This window comes from Thermobia domestica, chromosome 12, assembly GCF_964235325.1.
Source record: "Thermobia domestica chromosome 12, izTheDome1.hap1.1, whole genome shotgun sequence".
NCBI lineage: Eukaryota > Metazoa > Arthropoda > Insecta > Zygentoma > Lepismatidae > Thermobia > Thermobia domestica.
Window position 1 is genome coordinate 136,204,649 of NC_137465.1, and position 24,274 is coordinate 136,228,922.

General features: G+C 34.6%; 1 protein-coding gene across 1 annotated transcript in view; it reads right to left on the reverse strand.

The window, feature by feature from the left end:
• The window catches only part of LOC145666671 (ras-specific guanine nucleotide-releasing factor 1-like), a 997,934-nt gene extending 973,912 nt beyond the window's left edge, over positions 1-24,022 (reverse strand). The window contains exon 1 of the mRNA XM_081734144.1: positions 23,659-24,022. Coding sequence (XP_081590270.1) covers positions 23,659-23,817 — 159 coding nt within the window. The 5' untranslated portion in view covers positions 23,818-24,022. The remainder of the gene's footprint in view (positions 1-23,658) is intronic.
• Positions 24,023-24,274: the final 252 nt, after the last annotated feature.

A 24,274-nucleotide genomic window follows, 5' to 3' on the forward strand; every position in this document is an offset into this window, starting at 1 on the left:
GCGTTACACATGGTGTCAGGAACATTTTGCGTGGGGGGAACACCAGTGGGCGCGTGTCATGTTTTCCGATGAGTCGAGATTCAGCCTGTCGTCATATTCTGATCGGACTTTAGTGTGGAGAGAGCCAGGGACACGCTATCATCCAAACTTCATCGCTGAACGGCCGTTCTATGGTGGTGGTTCCATTATGGTGTGGGATGAAACTATGCTGGATGAGAAAACGGACCCATATTGTGCAACATGGCACTTTGACAGCACAACGGTACCGGGATGAAATTCTCAATACACATGTGCGCAATTTCCGCGGAGCATTTGGCCCAGACTTCCTGTTCATGGATGACAATGCCCGCCCACACCGTGCACATCTTGTGTCCGAGTATCTGGAGAGCGAAGACATTACGCGTATTGCATGGTGTGCATATTCGCCGGACTTGAATTCCATCTAGCATATGTGGCATGCTCTTGGGCGGCGAATAGCGCAGCGCAGTCCACCAGCACGCACTCTCCATCACCTGCAAACAGCTCTCCTCGAGGAGTGGCGCCATCTGCCGCAAGACTTAATCAACACTCTGATTTGCAGCATGGAGGCCAGATGTCGTGCCTGTATAACTGTTCGTGGTGGTTACACGCCATATTGACTGCCTATGCCCTCACACAATCCAGCTTCACCTGTTGAGGTATCGTTGTGCTGAACTTTTTGGTCACTCTGTACATCCTAACTGTATTGTTCGTCTTCACTTGTGTTGCATTGTGCATCAGGACCGTCCGCTTGTTCATTATACTTGGTGCAGTGATCGTGTCGTTTTATTTTCTGCCACTTTCTTCGAGTTGCTTAAGTTTTGTGGAGCAGTGTAAATAATAGGACACTTGTGCATATATGTGCCCAGTTGTAATTTTGCCAGAAGGTATTGATTGTGTATATATATATATATATATATATATATATATATATATATATATATATATATATATATATACCATATACAGTATACACTCCCGGTCAAAAGTTTCCGGACACTCGCTTCAACTTACATTTTTATGGGCTAATCAATATATACTCCATAGGGAAAACCATCAATTTGAAATATTTTGTTTATGTAGGTCTCAATAATGTCTTAGGAGGACAATAGACGTTTTTCGTTTTTCTAACATGTTTACATTAGTAAAAAAGAAAGAATATTGAATTATCGTAAAGTCGGCGATTATTTTAATTAAAAATAACGTGATCACAATCATGATATAACTTTGCCTAATCGAAGTACGGTTAAACATTAGCAGTTAATTAATTATTATAGTTACCCCTGGAATATAATTCCTTGATATACAAGCCTTATCAGACAAATAATGTCAGGAGTTTACATTATTAGTGAACAATATTATAAGATACGGTACAGTGACGTTTTGAACCGTGTTTGTGTGAATGATTTTGCCTCTTCTGAGGGTTTGTTCCCGTTATTGTTAGAAATCACGCATAGAGATAATATATTAAGTGAAGAGGCACACGTTAGAATCATTGCGCGTCATAATGTGGGCTTTTCTCTTCGTCAAATATCTTTCAAACTAAAATAAACTCCATCTACTTTTGGTGATTCCATCAAGCGTTTTCAGCGAAGACGAAAGAACGTAGACAAAAATTAAACTGGAAGGTCTCGTATTACGTCACGTACGAAAAATCGTATATTGTATTGTTTAACAAAATAAATTTGAAACTTACTGCAGCGGAACTCCAATCAGAATTTAATCGTAGTCACTCTACAAACATTTCAATTATTACTGCGAATCGACATTTGAGACTAGCTGCACTCAGGGTAAGAGTTGCTGTGCAGAAACCATCGCAAGTTCAGGGAAACAAGTAACAGAGGCTCCAATCGACTCTGAAGAACAAAAATTGGATAACAAAGTAGTATAAACGCGCATTATGAACTAGTAGTCAATATTTCAAGTTTTTGAGAAACGACATCGAGTTTATGTTCAAAGATCTGTTACAGAAAAGATGCGTCCTATGCAACCCCGATTATTAAACATGGAGGAAGTTCTGTAATACTTTCTAGGTGTTTCACAAATTCTGGGGTGGGTTGGATTCACAGAATACAAGGAAGTCTGGACAAAAATGTTTATCATTCCATTTTAAGCAGCCATACTATTCCCTCAGAACTTGATTTCATTAGTCACAGAATTACTTTTCTGCAAGATACTGATCCGAAGGACACGTCCAAACTTTGTTCTAATTATTTTAAGAAGAAATAAGCAAAAGGAGATATTTGTATCATGGCATGGCCTCCTCAGTCCCCAGATTCTAACTCTGTCGAACTTCCCTGCTAAGAGGTTGGCAGAATTGTCCGAAAGAACGGTCTAACATCTGCTGATGACGTTTTTGATATTCTACAGAACGCCTGGAATAATAATTCAGATGAAAATCTTCAAAAACTTGTAAGCCACATGCCCCGATTGGTGAAACGAGTGATAGCGGCGAAGGACGGTTTCTTTGACGAGAAGAACATTTAAAGAATTTGGTAATTTACTTTGTTGGATAACTTTATTGTTATTCTGATATTAAAAATATCACTGTGTTCCTAAAGTACCAAGTATCTTGTCCAAAATTGCACCTTATTAGAAGCCAAACTTAATATTTCCCTGTTCTTTGGTTTGTCCGGAAAATTTTGACCGGCAGTATAAAATAAATGCTTAGTACGTGTATATTAATCATTGCGTTAGAATTTTGTGTGAGGATAGTGTGTCGTGTGAATTGGTGGATTGTATTTTCACTTTGTGGCTCAACATTTAATATTAATCGGACATACTAACTGATCGTCCAGCCTGACGATGCGAATAGTGATTATGTATGATTGCAGATAGTTTCCAATTTATCACAGAACATACTAGCTGTTTTCAGAATTGGTACAGTTTAAATATATGCTTCAGCTTACATTTGCGATACTACTCTGCAACTTCGATTTTTTCCTTTCTCTCCACGTCACTGATTAAGCCAAGTTTACTACTGTTTGCAGAGGTGACGAAGTGGATAGGATCGAATAATATAGAAAATATATTACAGTAGAATATCGTTATACCGTGCCAGGGCGTCCAAAATCCCCAATGTCTATGAATTTTCATTTCTTCTACTTCTAGTAAATATAGTGTTTTGAAATTAGTTGACGCCTCAAGATGTAGCGAATATTGCGGACTGGGAGCGACTAGTAAGAATTTGGCAAACAACTTACTACTTCAAAATTTATTTTATTGAATTTGTTTAATTTTTGGCAAATTCTTGTTAGTATTTCCTCTATTTTATTGACTTTATTCTAGTTTTCCATACTTTACTCGTACCTCTTCTCAGTTTCTGAGGGGTCGGATATTTCTTTTATTTAGAAATTCTAAATTAGAAACCACACCATCATTCCGGTACTGCCGGGGTCGCAAGGTCTCAGCCAGGAACGGCGCGAAGTCGTATTTCAATAAAGCCCTTGTCTTTCTGAAAATTCTGCTCAGGAAACGGAATTGCTTGTGGGCTTGGAGATTGTAGACCACGTATTTAGTAGGCCTCCTGTTTTCGGCATATGACAGTATATTTGGCTGTGGATTCTCATATGTTTAAATACGACCACTTATCTTTGTAGTTTTAGTGTTCTAGATTATTCTTTTGGCCCGCCGCATTCTTCCCTTCTCTAGCTAACTTCTATTTTCTCAACTCTAAGATTTTTTAATTTTTCAACTCCTCCCCAAGTTTTGAACTTGGCAAATATCAACTGTTTAGCATATATCATTTGAACCTGAATTACCAACTGAGATGATGCGAGACACGATTCTTGGAGGTATTCGTTGATGTTGAATATCAAAGGACCGTTTTCCATCACTTTTCGACCCACTGCAATAGCGAGCTATGATTCAGTATACGATTAAATTTTGCTTTCGTTCCTTTTATCATTATCCGTTTGGAATTCTCCGTTGGATTATCAGTCATTTCTATTTTTGTTTCCTTTGGTTACCATAAAGGTGAATGTTGTTGTAGTTGTTTGGGCCCAAAGGTATTATTAACATTTTTAGAGTCCTATATTTATATATATTCTGTGTTTACGTGCCTGCCCCGTACATTAAATGTCCACTATTTTAAACAGAATGCTTTAGAATATGAATTCTATCATTATGTGCGGTCAATTAGTTAGATTTGTGATATAGTTGGATTTACTTATGTGAAGTGTTGCAACCTGGAAAAATTTATTTGTCGGGGTTATTTATTTGAAAGATTAATAATTATTGAGTTTATGTATGTTGAGATATAAATGCGAATTGAATATAAATATGATATTAAAGTGAAATGTATAATGTTGAATTGAGTAAACAAATACGTGTAAAGGGTCTTGGTATCTTACCCCGAACGGTCGTTGGTTGCCATAGTTTCGAAATATCCGACTAATATAAAATGTAAGTTTTAAAATACCGCCGCATGTTAGATAATTTCCTTCAAGTATTGTAATATTATTAAGTAATATATGTAACTATTAACATCTTCTGTTATTATCCTAACTGCATGTAGCATGGAATTAAGGCAGGTCGTAATCGTAACCCTAATTTATCAGCAAATATACCCTCAAGTGTACAAACCTGAAATCGTTTTGTATAACTACGTTTCAATTTTACCCTTTATATACTAATCCTCAAAGCTGAACAGTGTTTCCACCTAAGTGAGCAAGTTCTTGATACGAAAAGAAATCACTTTGGACTTCGAAAATTCTCATTTTGATATACATTGTACAAATATAACTACAAATGTGTGCGCCTTGTGATATAAGGCGATAGCGATTTAAAGCTGGTCAATGAACGAGATAATAACTAAAATGACCCGATAAGTGACGTTGTCACCGTGATATTTGTGATAAAAATTTCGTTCTCTTAATCCAGGAAATAGAAAAATGTATAGACAAATACGTCTACAGACTGAATATTTGTCGTTTATAATTCATAAACATGATGTCATGTGTGTACATTTAGATAAAAGGAAGTTAAAAGCATGGACATAAAAAAGGTGCTTTGACAATACGTATGACTTCACATATCGTCTGAAAGTACAGCGAGGACTCGTTGGATTATTTCTTTCTTTCTTTTAGTTTTTTTTATATGAGATACAGACTCATTCTAACCACCATTTTAAGTTTTTTTGTAATATTTTAGAAAGATTTACATCTTATTTTACCAAAGTATAAATAATTATTTTTTCTTACTCTCTCTGTTAGTATTATATATATATATATATATATATATATATATATATATATATATATATATATAGAGAGAGAGAGAGAGAGAGAGAGAGAGAGAGAGAGATTGATGTAATCCAATATTATATCTGGAATGATACATTTATACGTGTATGTATACTAATTTGCATGCTCTTAACATTTTGCGTTTAATTTTTTCAATAGATGTGATAAATGTCCACAAATTGTAGTTAGATGATGGTTTCTTTAAAACTGATTCACCTATAACAACACATTGTCCTTTATGTATGTGTGTGTGTGTGAATGAATGATAAATTTAGTTTTAAGTGGTAGCATTTAATATTGATTTACTATGATAATATTTATAATATGTGTGTAATAGTATATTACCTTTATTGGTACATGACCGAAGTCATCAAGGATGGCTAGCTCTAAATTACTCTAAATTGGCTCTGGGGGGAAAGCCAAAATAACAGGATGAGCTCAAATAACGACAGTCTTTTCAGAAATCTCAAAACTTCTCTTTGTTGAAAATATGTACATTACTTTGATTTTTTTCTTGGCTAATTGAAATGTGTGTTTGATGTCCACCATGGATATTCAGATACTGGATAAAAGTTATTTAACATTCGGAAATGACAGACAAACGATTAAATTAAAACTTCTTATCGCCTGGGCTAGGTCGGGACAACTCCCACTTGTGCAGTTGATTGGATCCAGGTTAGGGTAGTATGAAGGAACATGTGTCTCTTCAGGATCACCTCAGAATTGATCCTTAAGTAATAACATTCGGGTATGGATCACCTTTTCAATAACTACTTAAGATTCTTTACCACATTTCCATCATTATCCAGTAATCCTTTATCTCTAGTTTCTTCTTCCTTTCTCCTTTTCCTCTTCCTCTTTTCGCCTACAATTTTCTCTTCTTCCTCATTCTTTTTTTCCTCTTTCTAATAAAACTGAAGAGGGGTCGTGACTGGAAGTTGTCGCTATATACATGGTCATTAAATTTCTTTGATGTTTCTCTCCGGAAGTCCGATAATGATTAACCAATAACGAAATATACATATAACCAACATAAAAATTCCAAAATTCATTCATTCTTATATCATTTACTAAATTATCAAATTGAATATTAACATATAGTAACTCCCATTTCCCACTCACGATCTACGCTTTGCTTCACGGGGCCATAAGTTCATACACAAAAAAATTACAGACATGTAGCTGCTCCCAAAGTCATGAAAAAATCGTAAATTTGAGGAATTATGCCAATTTGGCATGTTTCACTGTTCAAAATCTGCAATGGGCCTGGATTTTTTAAAAAATCTGAAATTTTGGGAATAGTTAGTCCTTTAGTATACCATAACACACAACAAAGCACGTTTTCTGTTTTTGAGCAGAAGGGGGTCAAAGTATTAAGGAATGACGTCATACCCTAGGAGGTTTTTTGTTCATAAATTCAACTGGAAATTTGTTGTAGTGAAGTAAAATAAATTAGGAAGAATGGTTAGTCCAGTCAAGACTCTCAAGCTCGTTTCTTTCCTCTAGTTGTAACACTGTCTTATCACACCTACTGCAGCCCTGGTGAAGAATGCCGCTATCAGCAGAAAGTCAAAATGCGCACTTGATAGAAAAGTCCGTAAGTACTCCTTGCTCTTGCTGCTTGCTATATCAATGATATTCAATCATGTTTTTTCTTGTTTTAACTATCAACTCATGCAGGAGACTGTTGTCCTTTCGTTTGATCTACATTCCGCAGTCAGTGTTTACAGCGAGTAAGTGTTCACTGAATTGGGAATGTAAATCAAACGAAAGAACAACAATCTCCTGCAAGAGTTGACAGTTAAAACAAGAATAAACATGATTGAATATCATTGATATAGCAAGCAGCAAGAGCAAGGAGTACTTTTTTATTAAGTAGCATTTTGACTTTTCCTCGCGCTCTGCATAATTCTCCAACTTTACAATTTTTTCAGGCCTTTGGGAGCAGTTACAGGTCTGTAAATTTTTGTGTATTAATTTGTGACCCCGGACTACATGCACACACAAATTCAGACCTCTAGGTCAGTGGTTTCCTTTTCCCAAACATGTCTTCAATGTCCAAAAATGTTGCTACTGTAGACCCTAATTCCACCCCTTCAAGTGGTTTTAGGCAAAAATGTTAAGAAATCAAAGCTTTAGCTCTGCACGAGTTGAAGACGTTCAGCAATTTTCAATTTGGTAGGACAAATGCATGCTGAGATATTCAAAACAACGTAAACGCCTAAAATCGAGAAAACTCAAAATGCTGGCAGTCGCTGCGTCGCCATGGGATGTTGTAAAAAAAATAATTAATTGTGGTTTTGAAGTACCTTAATATAGGATAAACATTCATGAAAAAATTAGATTTTTTTGAAAAGGTCGAGTGGCAATTTTTCTTTTTTCTCCATCTCTTTGCATGGATTAACCCTAGAGGGTTCAAACACAAGATGGTACCTATCCTAAGAATGCTTAATCGATTACATACGAAAAATGCTTCTTTCTGTTTCTAATCGTTTTTGGTCTATGTAGATCAATATTGGAACCGGAAATTGTAATCTATCTTTTCTGGTTTTAGTAGAGCATTAAGGATAGTGATAAAATGTATTCATTCAACGTTTAATCAATTGCAGCAAACTACTTGTCGCTATCTATTGAAGCTTTTGCTCTTTACTGATCAATGGAAATGGTTGAATTCTACAATTTCCGGTTTGAATATCATCTTTTTCAGGGAACTCTCTCTTTAACTTTTGACCCTCTCCATTCTAGCCACAACTTATGGTCATTCATCAAGTTGTTTTAGAGACATTTCGTCCAGGGAGATGAACACACGAACATAGTATATTACTGTATATGAGTACAAAAGAGTTTCGTAGTGATCAAAAACTAAAGTAAATGATTTTTAGCACCAACCGTTGACGCTACAAACATTTGATATAACTTTTCCGATATCCTGATTCGTTGAAACAGGCACGTCAAGTTGGAACACGTTCTGACTTGTCAGTCAGTGTCAAGAGCCAGTGGTATCGTTTAAAGTGGGCAATGTTCTTTGTGAACTTTTCCCAGGCAATGAATGTTATTAGATTTTATATTTGTTACTCTTTTAAAGTGGAAGTGGAAGAGGTTTATATTGCTGTGCATAAAAACACGTTCAGCATACGTGAAATATATTTATTGGTATTTCACGTTATTAGAATACAGTAGAATAGTTGGATATATGGTAGAATGATTCCTGATGTTGTTGATATAACAAAACAATTTACAATATAGCAGTAATCATGTAACCATTACCAGTATTCAATAAACGTTGATCGATATTGTTTTTGTTTATACATATCGGTGCATTAATAATAATAATAATAATAATAATAATAATAATAATAATAATAATAATAATAATAATAATAATAATAATAATAATAATAATAACAAAATGTAATTGATATCGTATGTATATTTTAAGTACTAAATATACTGTACCTATATCATGTATTTGAGTCTTAATTTTTCTTTCTGAAAAATGGGTTTAAAATATTAAAATCACTGTAATAAAATGTAAAATATGGGCTAGAACTTGCGGGAGAGGGAGCAAAAATTCACTTTGCCCAGGTGAAAATTTTGCCTTGGTGCGGCCCTGACACACATGCAGCAATTTAAAAAAGTTGATGAATTACGTCAGTAAAGATGTCATAATCAAGTTTTATATTACGCATTTCTACATATTTTACTCAATGTTACGTATTCTTAAAATATGAAATAGTTTTTACATTAAACAGGCCTTTAGAGGAAACTCCATTGAACTTTTGGCTTTCATGTTAGTGTGATAAATAAAAAGGAAAATTTGGACCATCTCTTCTCCTTTCCCTCTCCCCATTTGCAGCTCCCGACAAATACATTAACTTAAAAATTCAATTTTTCTTCCTTGTGCGTACATACCTGTTCTTTGATTCCCCGCATCGTAACAATTACATAAGGAGCCGACGGTGTTTTAGTTTCCGGCTCACAACAGGAAGCGGCAATCAAAACACAGTGAACGCAAAAAAACGTATAATGTTGAAGGAAATCAAACTGAGTCAACCACGGTTTGTTCCATCTTAATATAATAATGTATACAGGTATGTCTCATTTTCATATCAGTGCGATTAACGTGATTCTCTACTATGCTAACGCCTAGATGACATGCGACCCGAGGGACGTTTCTTTTTTTCTTTTTCTTTTTTTTTTTCCAGGAAAAGTGTCTGCATGCATCACAATTTGTTCAGCTCTGAGTTTTGGAGTTTTGTGATGTATGCTTGGTTGCCTACCACCTGCATTAGTAAAATCTTAAAGGACCCCGCACTTTTCTTATGGAAAGTGGCTTTCGGCTAATGTTGTTGAGACTTCGCTGGTTGATAGTTCTTAACATATGGATCAAAAGTCTCAATGGGCACAAACACCGAAATCCACTCCTTCCCCCCAAAAAACCGCCTCCAAGTAGCTGGGGGGATTGAACTGATTTCAGCATGTAAAACAATTTGTTGTTTTAATCAACTCAACAAGGACCCCAAACAACCACATGTTAGACTATCAAACTACCCCACTTGACACCGCCCTTTTCCCCCACATATCCCCCCCCCCCCCCGCGAATTACCTTACGGATGTTCCATATTACTGTAGTTTATAGTTGCGCGTATCTGTTGAAATACCTACAGTTTTGGTCTCACCGACGATATAATGGGTTTCACGTATCGCTGATTACGAATCTGAGGTGAGAGTTCTAGAATTCAAGATGGAGGATCAATATGGCGGATCAAAAACACGAAACTCCTGAATGTAGCCACAAATAGCTGTTTACTAGGGTATTTTGGGTCGTTGGTTACGAATCTGAGGTCAAAATTCTTGAATTCAAGATTGCAGATCCAATATGGTGTATAAAAACGTCGAAGCCACAAATCGTAGTAGACTAGAGTGTTTTTAGATCGCTGTTTAAGTACGCAACATTCCTTGATACTTCAGCCACCATGTAGAATTATTCTGCACCCTTGTCCTTTACCAAAACCCACCACAGATATCTTAATGCTGAACGGTGTTAAAATAATTCATCAATTATCTGTTCATTATTTTCATCATTTCGGTTTGCAGCATCTAATGTGGTACTTAGCAATGAGTCATCGGGATATCTAATATTCTGTAAATGTCGTGCATGGCCTAAATACCACAAGACACTTGCAGCGTGCGCACATGTATCTAATGTACGAGCACCGCTTTGACATGTACAGTAGTAATCTTGAATAACATTTTGATCATAATCCTGGTCATTGTGTTAGTAGACAGAGGATATCGCAATGCAATTCCTTTACTGGAATATTTAGGAATTGATCATAGAATGCCCGCACTCCTACTACCACGTGAAAGACAACTATCAACAGAAGATGCGAATACTTCTCAACTAGTTACTAAAAGTCGATGGATAGTCGAGGCAAGAAACGGGCATCTAAGATCTGTTTTTAAGTTTCTAGCACAAAGATTGAATCTGCAACATGCAAAGAAACTGAATAGTTTCTATCGCATAGCTGGAGCTATTTTGAACAGATACTATCCCGTTATTTTCATGCAAGATGCAACCATTGAATTAGCTAGAGAAATGGGAAATAGGTCAATCATGCCGAACGTTGTTAAAGCAAGAGTGGAGGTAGATAATCTTATTAGAAGTAACGCTCAATGGGTACCGCTGAATGATCAAAGCCTAATTGATTTCTCTGTACTTAACTTAAACTACTTACGAGATTTGACTGTAGGCACATATCAAGTAGATCTCTCATCCTCTTACGTCCAAGATAAACTAACACCAGATAAGGATGAGCAATTCCAGCTTGACGAAAACGTAACTGAACCGGGATTCCTGCGCATATGTCTCTACTCAAGGTTCTGCAACGCAACTAAGCATCAAGTTTTCATAGTATATGTAGCCAATGATGAAGATGACCAGGATTATGATCAAAATGTTATTCAAGGTTACTACTGTATATGTCAAAGCGGTGCTCGTACATTAGGTACATGTGCGCACGTTGCAAGTGTCTTGTGGTATTTAGGCCATGCACGACATTTACAGAATATTAGATATCCCGATGACTCATTGCTAAGTACCACATTAGATGCTGCAAACCGAAATGATGAAAATAATGAACAGATAATTGATGAATTATTTTAACACCGTTCAGCATTAAGATATCTGTGGTGGGTTTTGGTAAAGGACAAGGGTGCAGAATAATTCTACATGGTGGCTGAAGTATCAAGGAATGTTGCGTACTTAAACAGTGATCTAAAAACACTCTAGTCTACTACGATTTGTGGCTTCGACGTTTTTATACACCATATTGGATCTGCAATCTTGAATTCAAGAATTTTGACCTCAGATTCGTAACCAATGACCCAAAATACCCTAGTAAACAGCTATTTGTGGCTACATTCAGGAGTTTCGTGTTTTTGATCCGCCATATTGATCCTCCATCTTGAATTCTAGAACTCTCACCTCAGATTCGTAATCAGCGATACGTGAAACCCATTATATCGTCGGTGAGACCAAAACTGTAGGTATTTCATCAGATACGCGCAACTATAAACTACAGTAATATGGAACATCCGTAAGGTAATTCGCGGGGGGGGGGATATGTGGGGGAAAAGGGCGGTGTCAAGTGGGGTAGTTTGATAGTCTAACATGTGGTTGTTTGGGGTCCTTGTTGAGTTGATTAAAACAACAAATTGTTTTACATGCTGAAATCAGTTCAATTCCCCCAGCTACTTGGAGGCGGTTTTTTGGGGGGAAGGAGTGGATTTTGGTGTTTGTGCCCATTGAGACTTTTGATCCACATGTTAAGAACTATCAACCAGCGAAGTTTCAACAACATTAGCCGAAAGCCACTTTCCATAAGAAAAGTGCGGGGTCCTTTAATGTACACTCATGTACAAAATGATTTTCGCATATCTATTCCTATCTTTTTGTAAAAATATAATTTGATAATGATTTTTCAGGGTACTTTTAATTCTGATACTATTTGTATAATCGGGAAATATATATTTGTGGTAAATTTCATAGGAAAAGAATTATAAATACAAAAATTAAAATGAGTAAAACAAAATGTAGCTAAATGGACAAGAAAGTTTTGTTTTCGTTTTACTGTTCTTATTTACTGCTCTTTTGACATGAAATTTACCACATACACGTCTTTGCCGATTGTCCACATACTAACATTATAAGAAATACCGGGCGAATTCGTTATCAAATTATATTTCTAAAACAACAAATTTATAGACACGCGACAATAATTTTGGACATGAGTGTACATCTATAACCACGGAAGGTCAGAAATATATGATTGTTGCTACACATAATAACGTATATTTGATTTATTTATTTTTTAAAAGATATCGGCAAAAAAGGCAATCGTACACTGAAATATTAACGAGGAAGTAAAAACTTTGAAAGAAAATTTGCCAAGGATTTTGAATTAAAGGTATCTCGGCATTCGTCTCGTAGAATTGCAAAATCACCAGTCAGGATGCTTGATATTGATATTCAAGCCTGACGATTCCCAATTACTGCTCGACATGTACTAACCTACATTCCCTCGGTAAATATTATCAATTTTTTTTTGAAATATTTTTTGCATTATTTTCATGAAGCAAAGGGTGAATTTTCAACTTAGATTGAGATCTATTGCTACTATACCTTTAATCGATATTTAATATGTAGCTTACGATCATTATTTCTGTCAATTTCCTAGATATTATACTTGCAAGTAAATATTTTTATTGTTTTATTTTAGTAATGTTTTACTAAAGTTTCAGCATATGCTAATTAAAGTTCAAATACTTCAAAGTTTCCATTTCCGATTATGACAATGATTAAAAATGAAATTTACTCTATGATAATTTTAACACTTTAAAAGATATAATTTTGAATTATTTGCAATTATTCAAATTAAGGGTCTTCGCTACAACGAAATTAATCTACCGCTAATTTTAGAGTTTTTCTGTGATATCTTCAAAACAAATAAAAATATTCTAAAAACAGAAACGTAGTGAACTAGACAATACGATTTTTCATGTGATACTTTTACCATAATTCATCTATCTGCTTTTGGTATGCCGCTATTTACAGAACCCCCAAAAATGCTAAATCTATCTGCAGTTGGAAATCGAAATCAGATAGATGAGTTGTGATAACGGTATCACATGCAAAATCATGTTGTCTAGTTCACTGCTTTTCTGCTTTTCGAATAATTTTTATTTGTTTTGAAGATATCATAGAGAAAAGCTCTAGAATTAGAGGTAGTTTAATTTCGCTGTAGTGAAGATCCTTAAGCAGAATGAATCAAGTAACAAAGAAATATTTTGAAACAAAACATTGTTGTTTAACAAAAAGCCAGAAATAAGATTCTTTTTTAAAAAAAAGAAAGAAAAAAGTACTTTACTGCAGACAATGAGACTTGAACTGATGATCATCGAAAAAGTGAAGAAAGAGAGTTTGCACTCAACGAACTAGCCTCTGAAGATGAGTTAAAGTTTTTCCCTTGGTAAACGCATATATGCAAATCACTAACACAAAATGCCTGATTGTTTCGCATATTTTGTGGCTTTTATTTAATTCTTTGTTTATCTGTAAAATATTTAAGATCTATGCATATTAGAATGATGGGTGCTATATTATAATAACTAACATTATGTAAGATTTACACTGTATTTCTAATAAAGCACAAGATTCTCCTTTCTCTTTGTAAATTTTGCTGCTCATTTGACACATTGATGAAAAAGAAACTTAGAATTTTACGATGAACGTTTTGGAGATTTATGTTTTAACTTATAACTTGATTATTTTTTGTTTGCTATTGAAAGATTTGTTTGGAAATATGTTTTCTTCCTCTGCATATTTTCACGAAGATATGATTTTTTTCATAAGAGAGTTACTTCTATTAAGGTAATTTCTAAACACATCCGACACAAATTGTTATCATGAGTGTACATTATATGTTACATACGAACTTCACACAATGTGCTTAATGTGTTGCCACTTTGAAATATACATATCACCAAACGTGCTTCGTAGACAGTGTAAAAAGAGAGAGATTTCTATGTTGATAGAGTAACACGAGGTCAAAATTTGCTTGAGGCCAAAATTTTATCCAGAGATATTGAAGTAAATATAGCAGTATATCTGTTTAGGTTTTATAGATCGGGGCTCATTAACTCATAACCCAAGTAGCTCTAATTTCCTGACGAACTTTCTCGTGGGTACATGTTATACCGTTCCGTCCTTTAGCGCCAGTGATCCGGGTTCGATTCCTGATAGGAGTTCATGTGGGTCAGATCACCCATGAAGCTGAAGGTCCGCGTCTCACATAGCGTCAGAGCAGAAAAAGAACCCTAAACCATAATCTACTAAAATAAGCAAACACGAAAAGAAAAAGAAACTTTCTCATTTTTCTATTAGAAGACAAGTTTTATTAACTGTAACGGAGATATTTTTAATATTTTCGCTTTGAAAAGTTCTCAGTTATCCAAAGAAATTCATGTTTGATTGATTTAGCTCTCTCTATGGATAAGAATACTTTCCTTTTTTTAAGAGAAGTGAGTGATCAATTTTCATGCACATGTCTCTACAGGAATATGATTGTTGATTTACCTGTTTTTTACTCGAGGCATGTACTAAAATATTACAAATAGTATGAGTCGATGTTAAGAGAAATTAAACAACAGTCAATAACGAACAAAAATAATCAGCTACTGTTCTGTTCACGTTTCTCTTATGCAGTACATAAGATAGTAATTTAGAAAAAAATATTATTCTAGTAGAATAGAAACTATCAGCTGCATCAGGTTGCGAATGAACGGACATTGTCACAAAAAATTCCTGTATCTCGATTATCTCAAAACCTACGCATGATAATTCGCCTTCAAGCATGTTATTATATTCGTCTTGATATGATTTATCGATTGGTATATGCAGTGATTTATTTGTGGATTTTGTAGAAGGGGGGAATGTTTATGCAAGATTGTGTCCGTATAACAGAACAACTTTAAAGTCGGGTTGGGAGAACGTTATTTTTAAACCAACCTACTTTAAAATTATGGTAAATTTGATAGGGGGTTCCCAAGTTCTTAACTTTTTCTCCTTTTTAAAAACAATTTTATGATAAATACGGGAGGTACGTTAGATAAGATTTGGTTTGGTAGATTAGTTTACATGTGTTACCTTGCTACTTTTCTTCCTACTGCTGAAGACAAGTGTGCAGCATCCAGTAAAAGCCCTATAGTTCCATTGCAATCTGCACAACTTGTCGTAACAAGTGCCACACTCCTACGTAAATCAGTTTTGTTATGACAGTAATTTTTTAGTCCGTTCTAATTTGGCCTTTGAAAACCAAATTCCTCGCACGAACAATAAATACGATAAAAAGTAAGTTTACTTTGGGCAGAACAGTGATAGGTGCACATACACTTAAACTTGATTTTATTAAATAGAAGGGGAAAGACGGTATTAAATGTCATTCGTCATATCATAAATGAGTTTTTGCACTTGCTCCTTCTACTTAATAAAATTATATCCAGAGGTGTGTGACCCTAGCATTGTTCTGCTGAAAATAAACTTCTGGTCAACAAAACATACTGGTATTAAAACGGATCCAGAATTGAACAAAGACTGCAATCTGGTCTCCGAAGAATCATGAGCATGTATTAAACAATTACCAATATGATGCTATCTAGAAAAAAAAACTTTTCTTTCAATTTTACTCTCGAAATTGAAACAGCCATTGTAGCCTACAATATTTACAGTTTTTACAACAAAATAACGAGAAAGGATTGACTGCCGTTTTCACCTTGAGTTAAGCTGGAGCATGACTTACGGCGTGTTACCTAACACTGTCTTTAGAAATTAACAATATTTTCTCAGCGTATCCCACTTTAAAATAGTGAAGCAATAGGAGGTTAGTTTACATCGGATACCGTCTTTTTTTGAGTTGGTTTGTCGGTAGCAGCATGATGTCCACTTTTTATCCAGCTGAAGGCATACTCTTCTGCGTTGAAAGAAGTAATGCCTGGCCCATTAATGTTTATGGAAAGAAGAAATTAGTTTTTTTTTTTTTTTAGATAAATTGTTTCTAGCCTCAGATGCTGTAAATTTAAGTTGGAAAAGCCTCTCTCGCACTCTGCAGAAGAAACTAAAAGCAATTCTATGAACAATTTTTCGGGAAGCAATTCGCGACAATAAACATACTGAAAAAAAAAACATAAAGAATCGCTACTAAAACATGAAGTTGAATCATTGCACTTCAAAACAGTTTATAGTTTAAGAATGGGGAAAAATATCTTCCCAGGCTGGGAAGACTGAATTAAACCTGGAGACAGGGAAGTCAAAATTTAGAAGGGGGGAAATTCCCAGGCTTCCCTGGCTACAAATAAATCCCTGGGTATATGTGTCTTATGTTTGGATTAGGGATGGCCAATTCGGGGATTTTTACTTTCCGGAATCCGGAAAGTAAAATCGCAAAAAATTCGGAATTCGGAAAATTCCAGATTTATGAAAAATTTCGATCAGAAAATTCCAAAATTCAAAAAATTCAATAATTTTTAAAAAATTCGATTTCGGGAAAATTCCGGAATATTTCCGAATCCTGGAAATTTCTAAATTCCGGATCTTTCCGAATCCGGAATTTTCCGAAATCTGGAAAGTGAAATTTCTGATTCCGGAAAATACATTTTTCGGAATCCGGATTCACGAAAATTTTGGCAATTTGGATAATATCACAGTGAAACAAAAATTGAAGTTGACGAGTTTCTCATAATTTTTGAACTCTACTTCATTAACCATACCGTAATATTGTCGTCTTGCGTCGTCGCGTCATCATGATAAGTTACACTAGTGTATATTTCAGGATCAGTTTCATCCTAATAAGGTGGCGCGATTATCGTAATGCACACATTTTCAGGTTTACAGAAATAAAGAAACTTGTTTTTATTGATTTTCTCGAAAAAAAAAACTACGCATGTGAATTTACACTCACCCATATCATTTTCTTCAAATTAATGTAACCTATCGATTGTTATATGTTTTATCTTTGGATACTTTTTTCTTTCTGCTAAACGATGATAATATTGAAGAACATTCAGTAACCACTTTACCGTTATTTCATGAATATGAGAATTTCTTTTGCTTTTAAACGTCCCAAATAATTAGCTGTCTTAACGGTCTTCACGACAGCGAAATTAAACTACCACTAATGTTAGAGTTTTTCTCTATCTTCAAAATAAATAAAAAAAATTTCGAAAAGCAGAAACGTAGTGAACTAAACAATACGATTTTGCATGTGGTACCTTTATCACAATTCACCTATCTGCTTTTGATATGCCAAAAGCCACTATTTACAAAATCCACAAAAAAGAAAAAGAAAAATGCTAAATCTGTCTACAGTTGCAAATCGAAAGCAGATAGATGAGTTGTGATAACGGTATCACGTGGAAAATGATATTGTCTAGTTCACTACGTTTCTGTTTTTCGAACATTTTTATTTGTTATGATGATAGCCTATTACAGAAAAACTCTAAAATTAGCAGTAGTTTAATTTCGCTGTAGTGAGGACCCTTAAGCTCCACTTTGTCGTTATTCAGAAAATATACTTAACTTCGTAGAAGCCCATTTCATTATTAACATATCTCGTCAATCAAACACTAGAACTAAAGTCATATGTGGGGCCACGATTGCTTAGTGGTAAAGCATTCATTTTTGGTGTATGGTGTCCCTGGTTCAATCCCAGCTAGGGCCAAGCGAACTTTCTGGTGGACAAACACCGTGTGCGTTGGTTTCCGAGAGGGTTCTCTCGTTTCCTCTCACTTTCTTTATTCCACGCTTTTATTCATTTCTCATCACCTCTTAGCCGTATCTCTTAGCCTAGCCGGTCGTGGGACAGAAAACTGAAAGATTTCATTTCATTTAAGTCATATGTACAGCACAGGTCAGAAAAATGCACTGAAAAGCATCTAATTTCTTGCTTTTATAGAAAATGATAGTAATTTTTGTGATCAGTTGTCAGGCGAAAAAACTGAACATTCCGTATGTAATTTCCTGTTACATTATACAGGGCGTTTCAAAACAACAAAGACAACGTTTAGGAGGTGATTGCTGACACCAAGATAAGACAGAAAGTATAGACCAACCTGGATGCATATATGCTTCCTTTCGGAGTTATAGGCTGCCGAAAACATGAAAAAGGAACTTTAAAGGTCCATAGTTCCAAAACTATGGGACCTACCGTAGTCGGATCAAAACTTCACTTAAGAACTAGTATGTGTCTAACCAAAAATACATGTTTCAAAATCCTGCGATACTCATGCTACAATTTTTATAAAGGGTATAGGCTAAGGGGTATTATTTGAAGTACTCCTCTGTAAAAATTGTTGCAGAAGTACCACAGGATTCTGAAACATGGATATTTGGATAGGGCACATACTAGTTCTTAAGTGAAGTCTTGACCCGACTACGGTAGGTCCCGTAGTATTGGATCGATAGCCCTTTAAAGTTATATTTTCATGTTTTCGGCAGCCTATAACTCCGAAAGGAAGCATTTTGCACCCAGATTAGTATATAGTTTTTGTCTTATCTTGGTGTCAGGAATCACCTTGCAAACGTTGTCGGTGTTATTTTGAAACACCCTATAGAAGTTTCCTCCGTTAAAACACTGCTTTCCACATATGTTATTTTTTCTTGTTAATGTCATTTAAAGAAGAGATATTCCGTGTTATAAATATCTGTTCCTGTTTTATTCTGCAGATGATTCCAATAGTGTATTGTATTGAGTATTGTTCATGTGTTCACGATTTTATCATGTTTATATTGCGTTTTCAACTATCTATATTTTGAACTAATCAAAATTGAGTATATCATGGAATTCTAACGACCTATATTACGAAAAAATTTGGATTTCGAAAAAAAATCCGGAATTCAGAAAAATTCCTGAGTTCGGAAAATTTACGGAATTCGAAAAATTCCGGAATTTAGAAAATTCCGGAATTTAAAAACTCAGAAATTTGAGGAAAATACGAAATTTAGAAAATTCTGGAAGTCAGAATTTTTCTGAAATCTGGAAGTTTTCCGAATTAAGAATTTTTTTCGAAATCCGGATTTTTTCGAAATCCGAAATTTTCCGAATTCTGGATTTTTTCAATTTTAGTTTCCGGATTCCGGAAAGTAAACATTTCGGAATTGGTCATCCCTAAATAGTATGTTCATGACTGTTAGGAATATGTGTATCAGTTTTAGCACAAGCGATGATCTGATATTTAACGGAGTATTTTTTTTAACTCATACATTACATAAATATAGTTATAAACAATTGATTCCTGTAGAACTATCAATTTTATTGGCAACAAATAATATACTTTTAAGCGGCTTAAAAGTTTGATTATATTTTCTCGAAAACTACGCATAAGAATTTGACCTTAAACGTCATTTTCTTTTAGTGAAATACAAATTAAAGTTAAAAAGTTCATCATAATTTTGAGGTTTATCCCATTTACCATATTACGTACTGGCATGTTGTTACGTCATTATCAAGGGCTTCATAATGATATATTTCATTATCGCTGTTTCCTTAATGGATGGCGTAGTTTTCCTTCAGCATCAATTTTTAGGTTTACAAAATAATTTGTTTTTCACAATTTTCTCAAAATTGACGCATGACCTTCTACGCTGATGGATATCTTTCTATTGTGCTTAGTGTAATCTACCGATTGATATGTGTCTGACCATTTGAGACTTCTTTCCGTTAAACGATAGTTATATTGATTTGATTTTGAGTTTAACGTCCCTTTCAGCAGCTAGGCTATATGAGATGTGGACCTGTGGGATCCGATCCACATGACCTCCCGCCGGGAATTGAACCCAGGTCTACTAGTAATATTGAAGAATCACCGTTGTAATATAGGAACACTACTATATGCGTAAATGTAAACACATTTTAAGCGAAAAGGATTGTATTCGCACTTCTAACTAGTGGTATACTACGCACAATACAAGTGACCAAATTATGTTTTAAAGTCGAGAAAATGTTATCTCTATATTCCATGCCGATTTCAACCGAAAGCAATACGTTCCTTACAAATCCTCAAAAACATCACACATGATTTGGAATCAAAGTATGATAATCGAGTAATTGTTAGAAGAGTTATCACTAAATATATGTGTTCATAAGATGAGGAACAGATACACGAATGCACGTCCTGTGAATGGCAGAATATAACTTACTTCCACCTGAACAAAATTTGCTAACAGTACCGTGCAAAGTAGAATGAGCGAAAGATATTCTTCTCTAAAATTGGAGAAAATCTGCCTCTTACTTTTGACTGATTTTTCGCTGCCGGTAATGGAGCCGATATGCGTAAATTGATACTATGGGTTTCGGTTCCGGAACCGGACCTTTTGTAAAGCGATTTCAGGAGCGGAATTTAAAGTGATTTTTCTGATAGATACCAATTTGACGTCGCTCGGTACCGAAACCTATTTTCTGATAAGATCAAATCTATTCCCAGAACAGAAATGAATTGATTATCTGAGACCACTTCAAAGTTGCTCAACATCATTTGCAGGCTTGCAACAAACTTTAGCTTACGATATTTGCAAATTATGGTGTCAAAACGGGTTCTCTTCTGGAAACGTGTCAAACTATGGTTTTCGATTTAGTGAACAGAATCATTATGTCAAAATGTATTTCAGTTCCCTTCCGCTTTAAAAACGTTTATTTAGGTTCCGCGATAGTAACCGAAAGCATTTTCAGTTCCATCACCATTAACACTGAATAGATTAACGAAGATTGGACTGACAATTTTACACTATGCCAATTTCAACTGTAATTTTTTTAATGATTTGAAATCTCCACTAAGGACCCTCCAAGAAAGTATACACCAAAACCCCGGCCAATTTCAATCCCATGTAATAGGGTAATTTTTAAGTTACAAGAACAAAACGAACATAAGTATATGTTATTCATGAAAATTGTAGAATTGCTCATTAAACTTACTAATGTGGAATGATTCGCATTTTTTTTTTTAACGGAATTCAACATCCAAGTAGTTGGGATGCTTGAGAATTCTTAAAGAAAAAGACATTCCTTTAATTGCATTAAAAGTTTTATTAAGATCGAATAAATTTCGATAAACTTATAAACTTATAAACACACACGCGCGCGCGCAGTGTATGGTAAAAGCTATACTATACTAATTTAGTCGCAAAAATCTACTTAGACATAGATCTGATGTGTATGTTCAACATTGGCAATACATTTGTAAAACGAAGTTTGAAAACAAAATTCGGAAATCAGTTTCACATAAAATCCTTGTGGAGAAAACTCAGTATATTGTATCTCTATTAATTTGAATATTTTTATAGTAATGAATTTAGAAGGTTCTTTTGTATAAATAATATGAAACATATCTATTATGAAAGAGGAAGCTAACATCGATGCTTTTCAGCTTTTCTGTCCTAATGAGCAAAATGAATGTTAGAATAGTACCTTTTACTAAGCTTAGGCATCCTTCCTTTAATTCTACGTATTTGCTCAGGAAAACATTGAAGCAATGGATCAAGCTCATTTGAGTGATAAGGGGTGAAGGTAACAGGAGGAAATATGTATCCATGGAAACTAATTAGATCAATAAATAGGTTTGGCACCTGACAACTGCAGCTTTAGTATGTTTTTCCTCATTCCGAACTGGCAATTAACATTTACCGAAACAATTAATATGGAATTCAAAGAAAGGTTCTGAATTATATAGAATGACTGGTACATAAAGTATAATACGTGAATAAAGTTTGTACTGATCATGAAGTATAATTTATAACGGTGTATTAAGTAACGAGAAATTTATCATTGTGTTCATCTTATAAACGAGGCATTCTGGGGTCGAATCAATTATTTTTGTTATTATAATTTAGAACTTTGGTTTTTAATCGAAGTTTCTCAATTTTAGCTCAAATTGATACTATTTTTCATGACAAATTTAAGAAGTTCAAATAGTTTGTGGCCAAATTACACCTGCTGTAAATAAGAGGAAGTATTCTTAAGAATTGTAATTATAAAAGTTTTATAATAAATATAAGAAAATACATAAAAATAATTATTTATGAAAATATTCTTCCATTTTTTACTGATAAATGGCTTTTTGGAATCCTTTTTTCATCATTACAGTATTCGAAGATTTTCCGAAATCCATTTGAGGTACAGGACAAAATCGAGCCAAACTTCTCTTTCACATTCGATCTTAAACAAGCAAAGATAAAAGAGCATTTAAGATTTCCATATTCAGCAGATACAATACAGATTTCCAGATTTCTTTCTAGTACCAATGCGACTTAATGAGTTTGAACAAGAATCCGAAGGTGGAGAATAGATGCGTCTAAAGAAAGATACTTCCGTTTCCAATGCATATAGTCTTTGATTTCAGATGGAATGGGAATGTTTAGTACTGAACCAAGTTGCAAGTTGAGCGTAAATCGAAGTTTTTTCTGAAAGTTAAAATTGAAATGAGTTGAGTCCTTTGTGGGAAATGATAGTTGATGTTTACCAAGATTTTCCATTCTACTATCGACTCCGGCACAAATAGGAATATTTTTGAGTGTCAGCAACATCATTGAGGTTAGTATCTCACAGACGAGTATAAGATATCAGATGTTGATAAGATTTTAATATAATTGCAGAGTAGCCGAATTTTTGAAGATCAGCAAAATGGATTTGTCTTTATTACGTACGGTTCCTGGTTGATCCCCAATGGAAGTCTGATCTGTATTTATTAATAGAGCATAACATTGGAAAATGAAACCAAATTATATATCATTTTTTCTCTTCAAAATATCAAAAACTATCAAAAAAACTTTTTAAAAAAGATTTTATGAAATTATAAAATAAGCAATTATGATCTAATCTACAGGTAAACTTTATTATTATTATTATTATTATTATTATTATTATTATTATTATTATTATTATTATTATTATTATTATTTGAAATAAAAAATGAAGTCTTTTAGTTTAACGTCCTACGGTTATGCCTAATAAGCTAAAGGAGACGTAGACAAGTAAATAATGATGGAATAATTGATGGAATCTGGGAGGAAATGGTAGCATCCGGAGAAAACCCATAGACACGATGTTGTCTACCACAAACTTACCTGGCCGGGAATCGAACCAAAGACCCGACGCACCGAACTCTACCACTCAGTCATTGTATTCCCTTATTATTTAAGAACATTAATACAGATGCTCGAACCGGGATTCAAACACAAAACTTCTTGATTTAGAAACAAATTGCTTTGATTTTTTTTTTTTTTAGAAATATACCCTAATACTGTATAAAAGAATCCGAAGTTAATTATTAAAAATGTTTTATAACTTACCTGATACAGGACAAACCATCTTAATTGCCACTTGGCGTTGTCAGCCGTTCTTTTGAAAAGAAACCCGGTCAAAGAATGATCGTATTGCGCTCTCTCAGCCAGCATCAGAAGTTGATTTTCGTTCACGCGAATTGTCCTCTGCATCTTGGGACTTAACATCTTCCAAACAACACTCGATTGTTTAACGAAAAGTTTTTCTGTCACTCAAGTTCATTCTTTTGGCTACAACAAGAACAAAAACAATAAAAACAACAAGAATTCTGTTCTACTAAGTTCATAATTTGTTCTTCGCTACGAGAACGCGTGTCTTTCGTACTGGCATCGCTCCCGCGTTATGACGTACAGCGAGTAGCGAACGAGCTCAGGGATGTCCAAGCGTTGTTCCTAGCTTGGCAACAGGTTGTATAATGGTTGCCAGGCTTCAAAACTTTACTGGGTCTGTTCCAAATAAAAACTTAATTCGCGGAAATTCTGGTTTCGAACTGACAATTCAACTTTTATATGGTGAAGAAGAATGATATGTGAATCCTTTTTGACACTGTGAGTTAATAATGTCATAACGGTTTTTCTTTCTCAATCATTATGTGGCTGGGTTTCGTAAGTGCCTAGTTAGTAC